The sequence below is a fragment of the Haemorhous mexicanus genome, chromosome 17, assembly GCF_027477595.1.
Source record: "Haemorhous mexicanus isolate bHaeMex1 chromosome 17, bHaeMex1.pri, whole genome shotgun sequence".
In the NCBI taxonomy this organism is placed as follows: domain Eukaryota; kingdom Metazoa; phylum Chordata; class Aves; order Passeriformes; family Fringillidae; genus Haemorhous; species Haemorhous mexicanus.
In genome coordinates this window covers 8,572,554-8,586,892 of record NC_082357.1, presented here as the reverse complement: position 1 = coordinate 8,586,892, position 14,339 = coordinate 8,572,554, and the positions used below count along the sequence as shown (strand labels likewise).

Here is a 14,339-nt window from a genome sequence, read left to right as displayed (position 1 = left end):
TTTTAGATTAAATACTTCTTAAAAGCTAAGTTTTTTTCCTTCAGGTGTCTTGTTGTACTAGTCATTGTCTTGATTAGTGCTGTAATGTAGACAGTGTCAAAAAGGAAAACAACATTCTGAAGTGGTTAATAGTTGTGTACTTCTCTCCTAATAACCCATTAATTGCTCATCACTTCATATTTAACTGCTTTCACTTTTGAACATTTCAACATTATGAGTAATGGGTCTTCACAAACAGTCATGAAAGCCATTTAAATGTGCAGTATGATAAGAGGAAATGGGAGAAAAAAAGTTCTGTCAGGGGACAAGTAGGCTTATTAGCTAAGAATGGTTATAGAAGAAAAAATCATGTGCCCAGCAGATAATCTATGGATAGAATTTTTGTTTCAGATGGGATATATAAATATTCTAGGCAGAAATGAAGTAGTCTAAATTTCTGAAGCAATTTTTACTGATGTCCATGTACACAGTACATTGGGCAGACATTCTCTGTGCGTCAGACAGTGATTTAATACTTTTGTTTACAATGTCTTGCTCCCTTCTTTAGAACCAACAGTCCCAATTAAAAGCCATCTAATGGAACTGGGCTTAACAGCAGCGAAGTTTGCACGGAAGCGCGGAAACATCGCCCTGGCCACGCGGCTGCTGGCCCAGTGCAGCGAGGTGCAGCTGGGGAAAACCACCACTGCACAGGACTTAGTCCAGCACTTCAAAAAATTGTCTGCACCGGGTCAGATAGATGAAAAATGGGGTCCTGAACTTGATATTGAGAAAACAAAGTTGTTATACACAGCAGGTGAGTGTTATGTTGTAGTGATTTGAGCTATTTTTCCTTATAACCAGGCTAATTCCCCTCACCTTGAAGTCACAGTAGGGCAGTTTCATTAGGAACTGATTTCATCCCATTAGCCATTATCTGTCTGAAAGTGTTTTCACAAGTTTTTTCATGCTTGCCATTCTTCAGAAGAAAATTTTCTGTGTAAAAATATATTGCTACAAGTTGTATCTGAGTGTGCTGACTTTCTGAACTGTTTTAAATAATAGCAGTGTACTGAAGATCTGCTTTCTGTGATATGCAGGTCAGTCAACGCATGCCATGGAAATGCTGAGTTCTTGTGCCATATCTTTCTGCAAATCTGCCAAAGCTGAGTATGCAGTTGCTAAATCTATTCTCACACTGGCTAAATGGATTCAAGCAGAATGGAAGGAGATCTCAGGACAATTGAAACAAGTGTATAGAGCTCAACAGCAACAGAATCACACTGGCCTGTCTACCTTGTCTAAAAACATATATAATTTGATTGAGCTGCCAGCTGTTAATACACTGGAAGATGAATATCCCAGGATTGAAAGTGAATCTACAGGTATGTTTGTTCTCATTGTTCTTTTTTAAAATTAGTTAGTGATAAATATAGTGAGGGATACCATCAGTTATATTGATAAAGACTGAGTGCTCCATCACTCATGTGTTTGTTTTCCTAATACATGTGCCAAGAGTGTGCATTTTGTGCAAGAGGTAACTATACACAGTTAAAAAACCCAAACACCTTAATATTGGTATTTCACATTTTTCTCCTTCAAGTAATGGTGGCCTGAGGAAGAAACTGGGATATGTTTATTTTGTATTGACGATATCAGTTATTGTCCTGTGTGTGTTTGCTTTCAGCTTGTGTATTTGCTAAAGTTTGAATTAGATCTTTCAGGTTTAAGCATGGACAGGATTTATGTTATGAAGGCCCCCATAAGTGTGAAAAGTACTTTAGGTTTTTTCCATTATCTTTAATCTGGAATTAATCTGAACACTTCTGCTGTTGTTGCAGAATGTGTTCTCATTCCTGATTTCCAGCAGACTTTTCTTTAAATGTTAAGATAAATTCTATTTTTCTTTAAACTTGGATTTCATAAATAACTTTATTCCTCTGAGCCAGCATTATTGTAGAGCTGTTGGTGGATGTTAAACAGTAGGTTCTTTCTGACTTGATGGCGAAGAAAAGAAATATATACACAAACACAACCACAGTGCCCTGGGTACTTCCTAGAAGTCTCTCTGAAGCACTGTGCTCCTTTGGAGGTCATGAGTTCCTTGCCTCAGTTCCACCTCTTTGTGAAAGAGGAAGGAATTGTAGACTGTCAGCAGTGGTTGTTGGCAAATGGAAACTAGACTTTATTTTAAAGCTGTGTCAGAACTGAAAAATAATTGCATATTAGAAAATTTTGAACTGTTGGGTATTAATTTTACTAAAAAAATACTGTATACCCATAATTTTTTGGTGTTATTTTCTGTGCTAAGGAAGGCAGAAGTAGGTTTTACACTGTAACACCTATTACTCTATTTCTCCCATCACAGTAAACATTGGAGTTGGAGAACCAGACTTCATCTTGGGCCAGCTGTATCATTTGTCTTCAGTACAGGCACCTGAAGTAGCCAAGTCTTGGGCAGCCCTGGCTAGCTGGGCTTACAGATGGGGCCGCAAAGTGGTTGATAATGCCAGGTAAATACAGCCTAATGCTTGAATTTGTACAGTACAGTTGGTTTTCTAAAGATAAACCTTATCTGTGTATTTATGATTACTGTTGTATGTGGTCTGAAGTTTCCTGTGAGCAGAGAAATGAATATTCTCTTGGTTAGTTGCCTCTGTAAAACAAAGCTAACTTAATTCTGAGATAAAGATGATTTCTGCCTTCAAAAAATTTTATACATAGACTTGCAGTAACTCTACAAATACTCATGTGATGGGGATCAATAATTCATTAACTGTTACAGTCAGGGAGAAGGTGTTCGGCTGCTGCCCCGGGAGAAATCTGAGGTTCAGAGCTTGCTCCCAGACAACATTGCAGAGGAGGACAAGGAGAAAATCTATGGCATTCTTGGGCAGGCAGTGTGTCGGCCAGCTGGGATTCAAGTAAGTGTAGATTTGTTTGAAAAAACATTCGTCTTCAGCATGAACCTTATTTTCCTCTTCTTGCAGCATGTTAACTCTTTTAAGTGTCTTAAAGTAAAAATTCAGACAATACAAGAAACCATCTGTTAGCTATGTGGTAACCCACCTGTTGGATGAACTATGGTAATGGGATCAAGTGATGCAGTTGCATGAGCTGCTAGGCACAAACTGACTTAGGAACTAAGACTGCTTGTAGAAATTGTTGGAGGACTTAATCAAACCTGCTTTCCCTTTATTTGCATTTAGGATGAAGATATGACTCTACAAATCACTGAGAATGAGGACAATGAAGAAGATGATATGGTGGATGTGATATGGCGTCAGTTATTAACAAGTTGTCCCTGGCTTTCAGATCTTGAAGAAAATGCAACAGAAGGATTAATTAAAGTCTGGAGGAAAGTTGTAGACAGAATCTTCAGTCTCTATAAACTGTCCTGCAGTGCATACTTTACTTTCCTCAAACTCAATGCTGGGCAGGTTAGTGTTGATGTGGAAACCAAGTTAAAAAGTTTTCTAGATGAGGCTATGAGCTATATACTTAACTTAGAGGAGTATTTCTATGTTTCAAGGTTCCACTTGATGAAGAAGATCCCAGACTGCACTTAAGAAACACCTCTGAGCAAAGCACTGATGATGTAATTGTGATGGCAACCCTGAGACTGTTACGATTGCTTGTGAAACATGCTGGAGAACTTAGACAGTATCTAGAGCATGGGCTAGAAACTACCCCTACTGCTCCTTGGAGAGGTAAGCATATGTTATCTAGCTGTTAAAATTGATTTTGAGGCATTTTCTCTAAATGCAGAAAGCTGTTCATTGCACTTTGATAAAATTTTAATTTAAGTGTGAGGAAAAGGGACCCTGTCTTTTATTAAGTCACCGAAGATGTTAAAGTCTGCCATATACTCTGATTGTAAAGTTTATAAGTAGCACAGATTTTGATGCCCTCCTTCCCCCACTTGAAGGCATAGAAAGGAGAAAGGGGATGTGGTTTGTGAAGTATTACATCACATGACCACTCTAAAAAACAAACGAGGTGAGGTTTTTTTAGTTATAGTTGAGAAAGGTGTGTGATTAAAGCCACATGTTTCAGAAGTAGTTGTTTGTCACTGCACTGCAGGTTCTGGTTGTTCAGGGACTTCCCCCTAAAGGTTATAGAGTTAGTGTGGGAGGCAGAGAAGAGGAGGCCACCTATTGTAAAATTGCACTTTTCTTTTGGACTTTTTTGTAAATTAGTAAATTAGTTCTTCTTTGATTTACATTCTCTCTATGTAAATCAAAAGAGAAAAGAAACATGCTTTTAAAAATAAAATTCTATCTCATTTGAAGAGGAATGAAGTGAATCAGCACATTTCCTTTTCCTCTTTCTGCAGGAATTATTCCCCAGCTTTTCTCTCGCCTGAATCACCCGGAGGTGTACGTTCGTCAGAGCATTTGCAACTTGCTCTGTCGAGTTGCTCAGGATTCTCCTCATCTCATCCTCTATCCTGCAATAGTGGGAACCATTTCACTTAGCAGTGAATCCCAGACTTCAGGTATGGAGAAAGGGAAAACGTGTTCAAATAAACTTAAGCTCCTATATTTTTATGTACTGGGTAGGATGATGCAGAGGTGGTTTTTTTGTTTTCTCAGTTTTGATTTTAAGAATATTTTTATTATGGGAATTTACTGATATCCTTAATCAAATTTACCAGATTTTGCAAATTTTTCTTATACTTCACCAGTACTTAATGGGGACCTGATGCTGAATAAATTGGAGTGATACATCTTACTGTAGCTAATATTTTATCATCTGTTTTTAATTTAGGAAACAAGCTGCCTTCTGCCATCCCTACTTTGCTTGGTAATATACAAGGAGAAGAACTGTTGGGTGGTGAATGTGATGGAGGGAGCACTCCAGCTTCCCAAGAAAGTAGTAAAGATGATACAAAAGCTGGATTAAATGAAGATCAAGCAATGATGCAAGATTGCTACAGCAAAATTGTGGAGAAACTCTCTGCTGCAAATCCAACAATGGTATTGCAGGTAAATAATCCAAATGTATGTTACTGGGGTGCTTGAGCCACAAATATGTAATTTGTGTCTTGGGTTTTGGCCTACTAAAAGTTTGTGTCTCTTTTTCCCAACTTGTTCATCTACTGAAACAAATCTGAATTTTAGTTCTTTTGAAAAGAGACTCTTGCCTTCTCCAGGTTCAGATGCTTGTGGCTGAGCTGCGCAGGGTTACAGTTCTCTGGGATGAGCTTTGGTTGGGAGTTCTCCTGCAGCAGCACATGTACGTCCTCAGACGGATTCAGCAGCTGGAAGATGAAGTCAAGCGGGTCCAAAACAACAACACTCTACGGAAGTATGTCAGTTTCCATAGTACAGGGATAATCATAACAAATGTTTATTCTTGGGGAAGTAAATAGTCAAATGAATCAGCAGTGATGTTTCTGAATCCATTCTATCCCAGCTGCTGCTTTGTAAGCCTGGGACCTTATTTCAGGAACATTTTATGCTACAGCTACTTCTCTAGTCAGATGGGAGAAACAGTCTACCTGTGAATCCATGTTGTGATTTCTTTAGTAATAACATGTTAGAACCCAATTTATATTGTATTGTGGATGATGAGATCCTATAGTTCTCCATTTCCAAGTCAGAGGAAATGAGTATACACCAGTTAACATGCTTAATCTATTTAGACATTACTGTAAATGCAGATATTTGGAGCAAACAAGAATGTCTTGATCTGATTTTAGTTTTCAGTGTTGAGCAAGTCTGTGTTTCTCCCTCACCTGGGTTCTCCTGTGAACAGAGTAGTGGAAGAACAGATCCATTCACTGGGCACCTGGCTAAACTTAAGAATGCCTCTTGTATTTCTGTAGTCGGGACTGACATAGGATGGGAGAACAGAATAATCTGAATGTCTCCTCTCCTTTATAGTTGGGTGCATCCTCAACAAGTAGTAGTAAAAAAGTCTTTTAATAAAGGAAATCGGTTGCTTAAAGTGATTTCTGCTCAGAGCTTCTAATCAGGGTTTCTGGTGGTGAACAATGCAAATTTCAAATGTTTTTTTAAAAAAAGGTGTGGTTCAGAGGAACACTTATTCAAGGTGGAATGAAATACTCTTCATTTTAATATAAGCATAACTGAAGACCTCATTTTAGAGAAGTAATAATTTTTGTGAGTTCTTCAGTGTCTCAGTTATTGTTTAATGCTGTCCTCATGAGAACTTGGTTTTATGGCATTAAGAGGTTTCTGTGTGTTTTTTATAACAGAGAGGAGAAAATAGCAATCATGCGTGAAAAGCACACAGCTCTGATGAAGCCCATTGTGTTTGCTCTGGAACACGTGAGGAGCATCACTGCAGCTCCTGCAGAAACTCCTCATGAGAAATGGTTTCAGGATAACTATGGAGATGCAATTGAAAATGCACTAGAGAAGCTTAAGAATCCTTTGAATCCGGCTAAACCTGGAAGCAGCTGGCTCCCATTTAAAGAGGTATCACATGCAAGAGGAAGAGTACAGTGTAGAGGCACTTGCTGCTCTTGCTGCACCATGTGCTTGACCCTCTCCTTCTCTTGCCGCTCTTTTACCATATGAAGATTGCAGCCTCAAACTTTGTCTTAGCAGTCAGCACAGGCAAACACTAAAGCACAATATTTTTTGCCTCTAGCCAGTCCTATTGATTGTCTGTTATTGCATTTCTACCCATTGAAATTACATTTTTCAAATCTTGCAGCTTCTTCTGTGTGGGATGCTGTCAGCTTTGGGAGCAGAGGGCTTTCTTTCTTTTAAATACTGTCTTTCTGAAACTCTGGTATTTGAGTTTAGTTGATTTAACAAGTTAATTCTGTATATCTAAGCATAGTCCTTGGGCTGTGCAGCAACCCTCAAATGATCAACTCTTCCCAGAGGTCCTTTGTCAATTATGTCATCTTCTCTTAGTTTATGGGTCTGAAGAGAAACTAAATATTCACTTGTCTCTCCAGAGCCAGCCTGGTGTTTTTAAAACCAGAACAGAGGTTTTACATGCAAATAGACCTTTTTTACTTGTACTTCCTCTTCTGCTTTGTAGAACAGACAAGCATTCAGATATAAACAGGAGGTTGCTGAATGCTGCTGCCTTTAACCACAGCTCAGATATTTATAAATACAGGAGCAAACCGTTTGAGGAGCATAATTTGTTATGATTTTGCTTCTTGTCACTGCACAGGGTATATTTGCTGCATAGAGGATGTTGTTTAGTTTTTGTAATCTTCATCCTAAACTGTGGATTAGCAGCATGGCAAGGATGCAAAGGAGTTTAGGAAAAACCTTTGTTTTCTGGAAGATGACCACCATTAAGTCTGGTTTGATGGTGTTTTTGTTCTTAATGCTAACTGTTAAGGTGAACACCAACCTAAAAGAAAAAAAAATTTCTTTGCAATAGGTAATGCTGAGCTTGCAGCAAAGAGCACAGAAACGGGCCAGTTACCTCTTACGACTTGAAGAAATCAGTCCTTGGCTGGCTGCCATGATGAACACTGAAATAGCACTTCCTGGAGAGGTGTCCACCAGGGACACAGTCACCATCCACAGTGTGGGCAGCACCATCACCATCCTGCCAACCAAAACCAAACCTAAGAAGCTGCTTTTCCTGGGTTCAGATGGCAAGAACTATCCCTACCTGTTCAAAGGTAAGTAATAGAATTTTTCTCATACCAGGTACTGTCTCTTGTTTTAAGTTAGACTCTATTAAAGTCAGGAAGACTGTGTGGTACAGCTCTAGTTTTATTTGCCTGAATGATAGAGAGAAAGAGGAGTTTGAAGATTTGCTCTCTCTCTTCCCTACCTCTCACTTCACCAGATATTTTAAAAGGAATTTTGCCGTGTGAAACTGTAAGTAAAAATCCCTTCTTTACAAGGCTTTCATCAGAAGTAATGCTCTGCTTGGATATTGATAGGATTAGCTGGATGCAGTTTTCCATAGGCTTAACGTAGCCCATGAAAGACAACTTTGGAGACTTCTTGTTTTGCCTGCAAGGGAAAGGCCTATTTGTTCTGTTGTAGCTATTGTGTGTACTGCTCACACAGCAAGCTGGCATAAAGTGGTAGGTAAATGCCATGTAAACACTTTGCTTTAGGCCAACCAACTCATCCTTAATCTACATATTATGAAGATAATCATAGTCTGAAATGTAGTAGATTTTAAAAAATACTAAATTTTGGGCTTTAGGAGAATTTTTTTATCTAGAAGCTAAATTTTAAACAAACTTCTTGCAGGTTTGGAAGACTTGCACCTAGATGAGAGGATCATGCAGTTCTTATCCATTGTGAACACCATGTTTGCCACGATCAACCGGCAAGAGACACCACGGTTCCACGCCAGGCACTACTCGGTGACACCCCTGGGGACAAGGTCAGGCCTCATCCAGTGGGTGGATGGAGCCACACCTCTGTTTGGGCTGTACAAGCGCTGGCAGCAGCGGGAAGCTGCTCTGCAGGCACAAAAGGTAACAGCTCTGTTCATGCTTGTTTTGGTTTGCTTTGCTAAGTCACGTGGTCTTACAAGGATTGTGTTTTGTTCATAATAATGCAGGAGGGTTCTGTGTGTTCATGTATCTTGGGACTTCACCAGAAATCAATAGAATTGCATGTCTGTTATTTATATATAATTACAGTATGTAACATAAAAATGCTCTTCTGGCATGATAATTCAAGAGAACTGTTTTTTACAAATAGAATTAACCTTGATTGAAATTATTTTAGTTCCATATCTTGTTTACTCATTCTCATTTCATTCAAAATACAGTTTATGCAGTTACATTTATGAGATCTGCTTTGAGAGTAGAATTAGGACAAAACAATGTGCTTTCAGTCTATTTAGACCTTAACTACTGAATTTTGAAAGCAGTCTCTGAGCTGAAGAAGTCATGCTCAGTCATGGCATTGATTTAATATTTAGTTCTCACCAAAATTTGGGATATGTTTCTGTGCTAATACAGAAACATTTTTCAACTACTATTTTTATCTCTTCTAGGCTCAGGATTCTTACCAGACCCCTCAGAACCCTGGAATAGTTCCTAGACCTAGTGAACTTTACTACAGTAAAATTGGACCTGCTTTAAAGGCAGTCGGGCTTAGTCTCGACGTGTCACGTCGTGACTGGCCCTTGAATGTCATGAGGGCTGTTCTGGAGGAGCTGATGGAAGCAACTCCCCCAAATCTCCTTGCTAAGGAGCTCTGGTCATCCTGTACCACACCAGATGAGTGGTGGAGAGTTACACAGGTGAGTTACAACAGCTGTATTTTACATAGGAGAGGCTGTGGTTTTAATGGGATGAGGGACACCAACTGCCTGAGGTGTGGTACTTGTGAGTTTGGAGAGCTGGTGCTGCTGTGAGTTTTGGTGAAGTGTTGGCAATTGTGCCATTGAATTTAAACGTGGGTATAGACCAGATAAGTCTACGTTATTATACTAGAATTATCAGCCTGAAAAATGAAAACTCTTGTAAGATACCATCAAACAACAAATAGAAAACTGCTTGGAATAAGTTGGGCTTGATTTGTTTTACACTTACACTTAAAGTAATGTTTTAAGATGGTAGTCAGTCCAATGTGTTGGCAGAGGATTCCCACAAATAATTTTTTCCTGAAACTCTCTTTTAAGTCGTATGCAAGATCCACTGCAGTTATGTCCATGGTTGGCTACATCATTGGTCTTGGAGACAGACATCTGGATAATGTTCTTATAGATATGACTACAGGAGAAGTTGTCCACATAGATTATAATGTTTGCTTTGAAAAAGGTAATTTAAAAAATGCTCTATGTTATTCAAATAAAAGGTTTTCTTTCTTAGCAATTAAAAGAAACAACTTAATTTTTTATCTTAAAGGGAAGAGCCTTAGGGTCCCAGAGAAGGTTCCGTTCCGGATGACGCACAACATTGAAACAGCCCTGGGAGTGACAGGAGTGGAGGGGGTGTTCAGGCTTTCTTGTGAGCAGGTATGGTTGGAGATTTGAAAACTGAGGGCCATCACTGCCCAAATACTGTCTTAGAACTTTTCTATTCTACATACTGCTGCTGGTTTGTAGAGCCTTCACCTTTCTGCTGTGATTGTAATTGGGCTTACTTTAGCTATATCCCATGGTAGGCATTTAAGAAACATGAGATTGTCTGATAAATGCACATGCAAGTAGTAGCACAACTAAAATTTAGGTTGAAAGGGGGACTCCTAGTTGTAGATTAAAATGTTATGTTTTTCCTGAATTATTTTTGAGATGTTTTTCTTGCCCTCTTCCTTTGGGACTCAACCTGTACAAACATGACAGATATGTTTTTAAAAAGAAAAAGGCTCTGAGGAAGGGAGATTTTTCCTCCTTAAGTATCTGTGGCTTGTGCATAGAGTTTGTGTGGAAGGCTTGATCTTCCCACAAGCTTAGCTGCATTTGTACCCCCTGTGGTGTTCTTCCTGTCTCTGTAGTAGTTAGGGATACATTATGGATTTCTGTACCTACTCAAGTACAGTATTTTGCCTCTAAGTTTCCACTGTTGTACAAGGAGAACACAGAATCAGAACGAGTCTGTTTAAAATATGATGCAGGTCCTTCATATAATGCGGCGTGGGAGAGAGACTTTGCTTACACTGCTGGAGGCTTTTGTTTATGATCCACTGGTGGACTGGACAGCTGGAGGAGAGGCAGGATTTGCTGGGGCAGTCTATGGTGGTGGTGGCCAGCAGGCTGAAAACAAGCAGAGCAAAAGGGAAATGGAAAGGGATATTACACGGAGTCTCTTTTCCTCGAGGGTGGCCGAGATAAAGGTGAGTTTACTGCAATAATTTTCTATTTTTAATCCAAAGTAGGCTCTGTGCTTTCATTATATTTATTTGCATTTTGGGAATGGGGGAAGAGATGGTCATATATCAGCAATAGTTCATGAATTTTATTCTGATAAATTGAGTTTATGTGAATAGAAGTGTTTCTATTGAACTTGCAAGTTCAATAAATTTTCAGTTTCTGCATGCTTAATTCTAAAACATGTTTTAGTGCTTTGCCTGAATCTGGGCTAGGAGAATAACAATAGAGGTTTAGAGAGCAGTTTAAATAAAGAATGTCTGTTAAGGTTTGGCAGTTGTAGCACTGGAAGCAGTGCTATATGAATGGCATTGTTGAAGGGTTAAGTTCTGCCATAGCCTTACCTTCTGCTGTCAGTTTGATTTAGTGCAGTTTGGTAACATCTGTGTCTTGATTGCAGGTTAACTGGTTTAAGAACAGAGATGAAATGCTTGCTGTGCTGCCAAAACTGGACAGTAGTTTAGAAGAGTACCTGAACCTGCAGGAGCAGTTAACAGATGTAGAAAAGTTGCAAGGAAAACTGCTGGAAGAGATAGAATTTCTGGAAGGTGCAGAAGGAGTGGATCATCCCTCCCACACACTTCAGCACAGGTACAGAGGAGCCAGGAATTCTGTCAGAAGTCTCACAGTTCAATACAGATGGTGTTTTAACAATGTACTTATGGATTAAATGTTAGGAATTTGTATATGAGTGAATAGCTGGGTAAAAGCTATTGCAGTAAGGAGGTCACTCCTTGTGCAGAAGAACTACTGAAACCTTTTCCTACTGAATATTCTTATTCATGTCCTGCACCTCATACTCCATCAATATAACTTGTGCTAGTCCAAGTTCCACACTTGATCCTGAAGGCAAGAGAGGGAATGTTCTGAAAGTGGTGTCCCATCATTATAATCCACATAAGGGAGCTATTGATATATAGCACAAAAATATTTTCTTGTAGGTTTCTAATTTTTTAAGTTATTTTTGAAGGTTATTTGAAATTAATCAAGTATTTCAGAATTGCATGAATAGGCACAGGCATTAATTAGTTTGTAGGAAAACAATTAATTAATAATACAACACTGTTAGTTTAATGTAATTGGTGAGAACATGTTCATTCCCTGGTTAACAGTTGTATTGTTCAATACTGTTCTGTATTCTATGGTGTTAAGTACTTTCTTTCTTGTAGTACTTACTTGATTCTGTGGCTTCAATAATTCAGGTATTCTGAGCACACACAGTTGCAGTCTCAACAAAGAGCTGTCCAGGAAGCCATCCAGGTGAAGCTGAATGAGTTTGAGCAGTGGATAACCCATTACCAAACTGCCTTCAGTAATTTAGAGGCAACACAACTTGCAAGTCTGCTCCAAGAAATCAGCACACAAATGGACCTAGGTACAAAATAGTATTTCTGGGGGTGGTTTTAATGGTTTGAAAATAACTTGAGTTTAATATCAGGAAGCATTATGAATCTCCTCTAACTTAAAGGCAATGATCTGTATGTAACAAGTTAAAAGAAAGGGGCTTCTTCAAGGGGTGATCTAGAGCACTTCAAGGTTTCAGTGCCAAGCTGTCTGAAGGAACTTGTCTGTCTTATCCTACCTGGGCATGAGATTCTCTTACCTTGTGCTCAAAATTCTCAATATGAATTCTCTGTGCTTCCTTCATAACAAGTAAAAAAAAAAAAAAAATTGAAAAAGTTGTTAATGCTCAGTATTTGTATTGTATAAAACGTGTCTTCAGACATATCTTTATTTTTAACCTTCTTTCTTAAAAGGTCCTCCAAGTTATGTGCCAGCAACAGCATTTCTGCAAAATGCAGGCCAGGCACATCTAATCAGCCAGTGTGAACAGCTGGAAGGAGAGGTTGGTGCTTTTCTGCAGCAGAGGAGATCTGTGTTACGTGGCTGCCTGGAACAATTGCACAACTATGCAACAGTAGCTCTGCAGTATCCAAAAGCTGTGTTCCAGAAGCACCGAATAGAGCAGTGGAAAACCTGGATGGAAGAGCTCATTTGTAACATGACCATAGAGCGTTGTCAGGATATCTTTAGGAAGTAAGTTGACAGAATAATGACTTGGTCAAAGAATGTCATATTCAAGCTACCACCCTAATTTTGTAATTTAAACAAATACTTTTGCAAGGACCTATCTAATTATAAAACAAACCAACATTAAGTTGTAATTCCAGAAATTTGGAGTGAATATGAAAAAGTGCTTTAAAAATACCATTCCAGAATTTAATATGTGTACTTCAACAAGAAAATCAAGTAACATTGTCCTGTAATGAACAAATGGAGAATTCACCTTTGTGGCTTCAGAGTAGGGATATTTTGAGTTTTAGAAACTTCTAGCATTTAAAAATCAATAAGGAAGGGTTTTTTTTTTTTAATCTAGTAGATTTTCAAGCAGTTTCTGGTTCTTTTTTTCTTCTTAAGTCAGGCTGTTTCAACATTATTATGGCTTGGCTTAAAAGATCTAGATGATATTTGAGCATTTCCTCTGAAATCTTTCTTTTTATCTTCTATTCATTCTTTGCTTCAAGGACAGTTTTCTTATATCCTTGCAAATAAGTGTGGGATATGGTGCATTTTAGGACCTTATGAAAGCATTGTTAGGGTAGTCATCAACCTCTTGCAGTATTTAGAGTTAAGAATCACAGAATAATGAGGTTGGAAAAGAGCTCTAAGATCATTGAGTCCAACCTGTGCCCTAACACCTCAACTAGACCATAGCACCAAGTGCCATGTCCAGTCTTTTTTTAAACACATCCAGACACGGTGATTCTACCACCTCCCTGGGAAGAGCATTCCAGTCCTTTTTTCTTCTTTTGGTGAAAAAATTTTCCTGATATCCAACCTGTACCTTCCCTGATGTAGCTTGAGACTGTGTCCTCTGGTTCTGTCAGTGCTGCCCGGTGGAAGAGACCAACCCCACCTGTCTACAGCCTCCCTTCAGGAAGTTGTAGAGAGCAATGAGGTCACCTCTGAGCCTCCTCTTCTCCAGGCTAAACAGCCCCAGCTCCTTCAAACGTTCCTCACAGGGCTTGTGTTCCAAGCCCCTCCCCAGCCTTGTTGCCCTCCTCTGGCTGCGCTCAAGCATCTCAGCATCCTTCCCAAACTGGCCCAGAACTGCACGCAGTAGGTGATTTAGGAACAGTTCGAACACAGACTGTTTTTCCTACCTGCAGAGCAGAAAGCAGTCTGTTCCCACCTGAGGAGGGGAAACGTGGTCCCTGTCCTTGTGTTCCACAGGTACGAGATGCAGTACGCCCCCCAGCCCGCGCCCAGCGTGTGCCAGTTCATCACGGCCACGGAGATGACGCTGCAGCGCTACGCGGCCGACATCAACAGCCGGCTGATCCGGCAGGTGGAGCGCCTCAAGCAGGAGGCCGTCACCGTGCCCGTGTGCGAGGAGCAGCTCAAGGAGATCGAGCGCTGCATCAAAGTGTTCCTGCACGAGAACGGCGAGGAGGGCTCGCTCAGCTTGGCCAGCGTCATCATCTCTGCTCTGTGCGCCCTGACCAGGTGAGTTCCCTCGGGGAAAGCTCCCGGTGGAGGCCACATCACAGGAACGGTCAGTGATGGATTCTGTG

At 39.8% G+C, this 14,339-nt stretch overlaps 1 protein-coding gene across 2 annotated transcripts in view; it reads left to right on the top strand.

Moving 5' to 3' along the window:
• Positions 1-14,339, top strand: part of SMG1 (SMG1 nonsense mediated mRNA decay associated PI3K related kinase) — a 60,555-nt gene that overhangs the window by 34,443 nt on the left and 11,773 nt on the right. For both annotated transcript variants that reach the window (XM_059862000.1, XM_059861999.1), the window contains 20 exons: positions 548-796; positions 1,080-1,364; positions 2,348-2,492; positions 2,765-2,903; positions 3,189-3,419; positions 3,512-3,689; positions 4,316-4,477; positions 4,750-4,967; positions 5,135-5,289; positions 6,203-6,425; positions 7,357-7,603; positions 8,190-8,419; positions 8,947-9,195; positions 9,577-9,715; positions 9,803-9,912; positions 10,512-10,730; positions 11,165-11,355; positions 11,967-12,139; positions 12,522-12,801; positions 13,999-14,271. In XM_059862000.1, the coding sequence (XP_059717983.1) occupies positions 548-796; positions 1,080-1,364; positions 2,348-2,492; positions 2,765-2,903; positions 3,189-3,419; positions 3,512-3,689; positions 4,316-4,477; positions 4,750-4,967; positions 5,135-5,289; positions 6,203-6,425; positions 7,357-7,603; positions 8,190-8,419; positions 8,947-9,195; positions 9,577-9,715; positions 9,803-9,912; positions 10,512-10,730; positions 11,165-11,355; positions 11,967-12,139; positions 12,522-12,801; positions 13,999-14,271 (4,096 nt within the window). The remainder of the gene's footprint in view (positions 1-547; positions 797-1,079; positions 1,365-2,347; positions 2,493-2,764; positions 2,904-3,188; positions 3,420-3,511; positions 3,690-4,315; positions 4,478-4,749; positions 4,968-5,134; positions 5,290-6,202; positions 6,426-7,356; positions 7,604-8,189; positions 8,420-8,946; positions 9,196-9,576; positions 9,716-9,802; positions 9,913-10,511; positions 10,731-11,164; positions 11,356-11,966; positions 12,140-12,521; positions 12,802-13,998; positions 14,272-14,339) is intronic.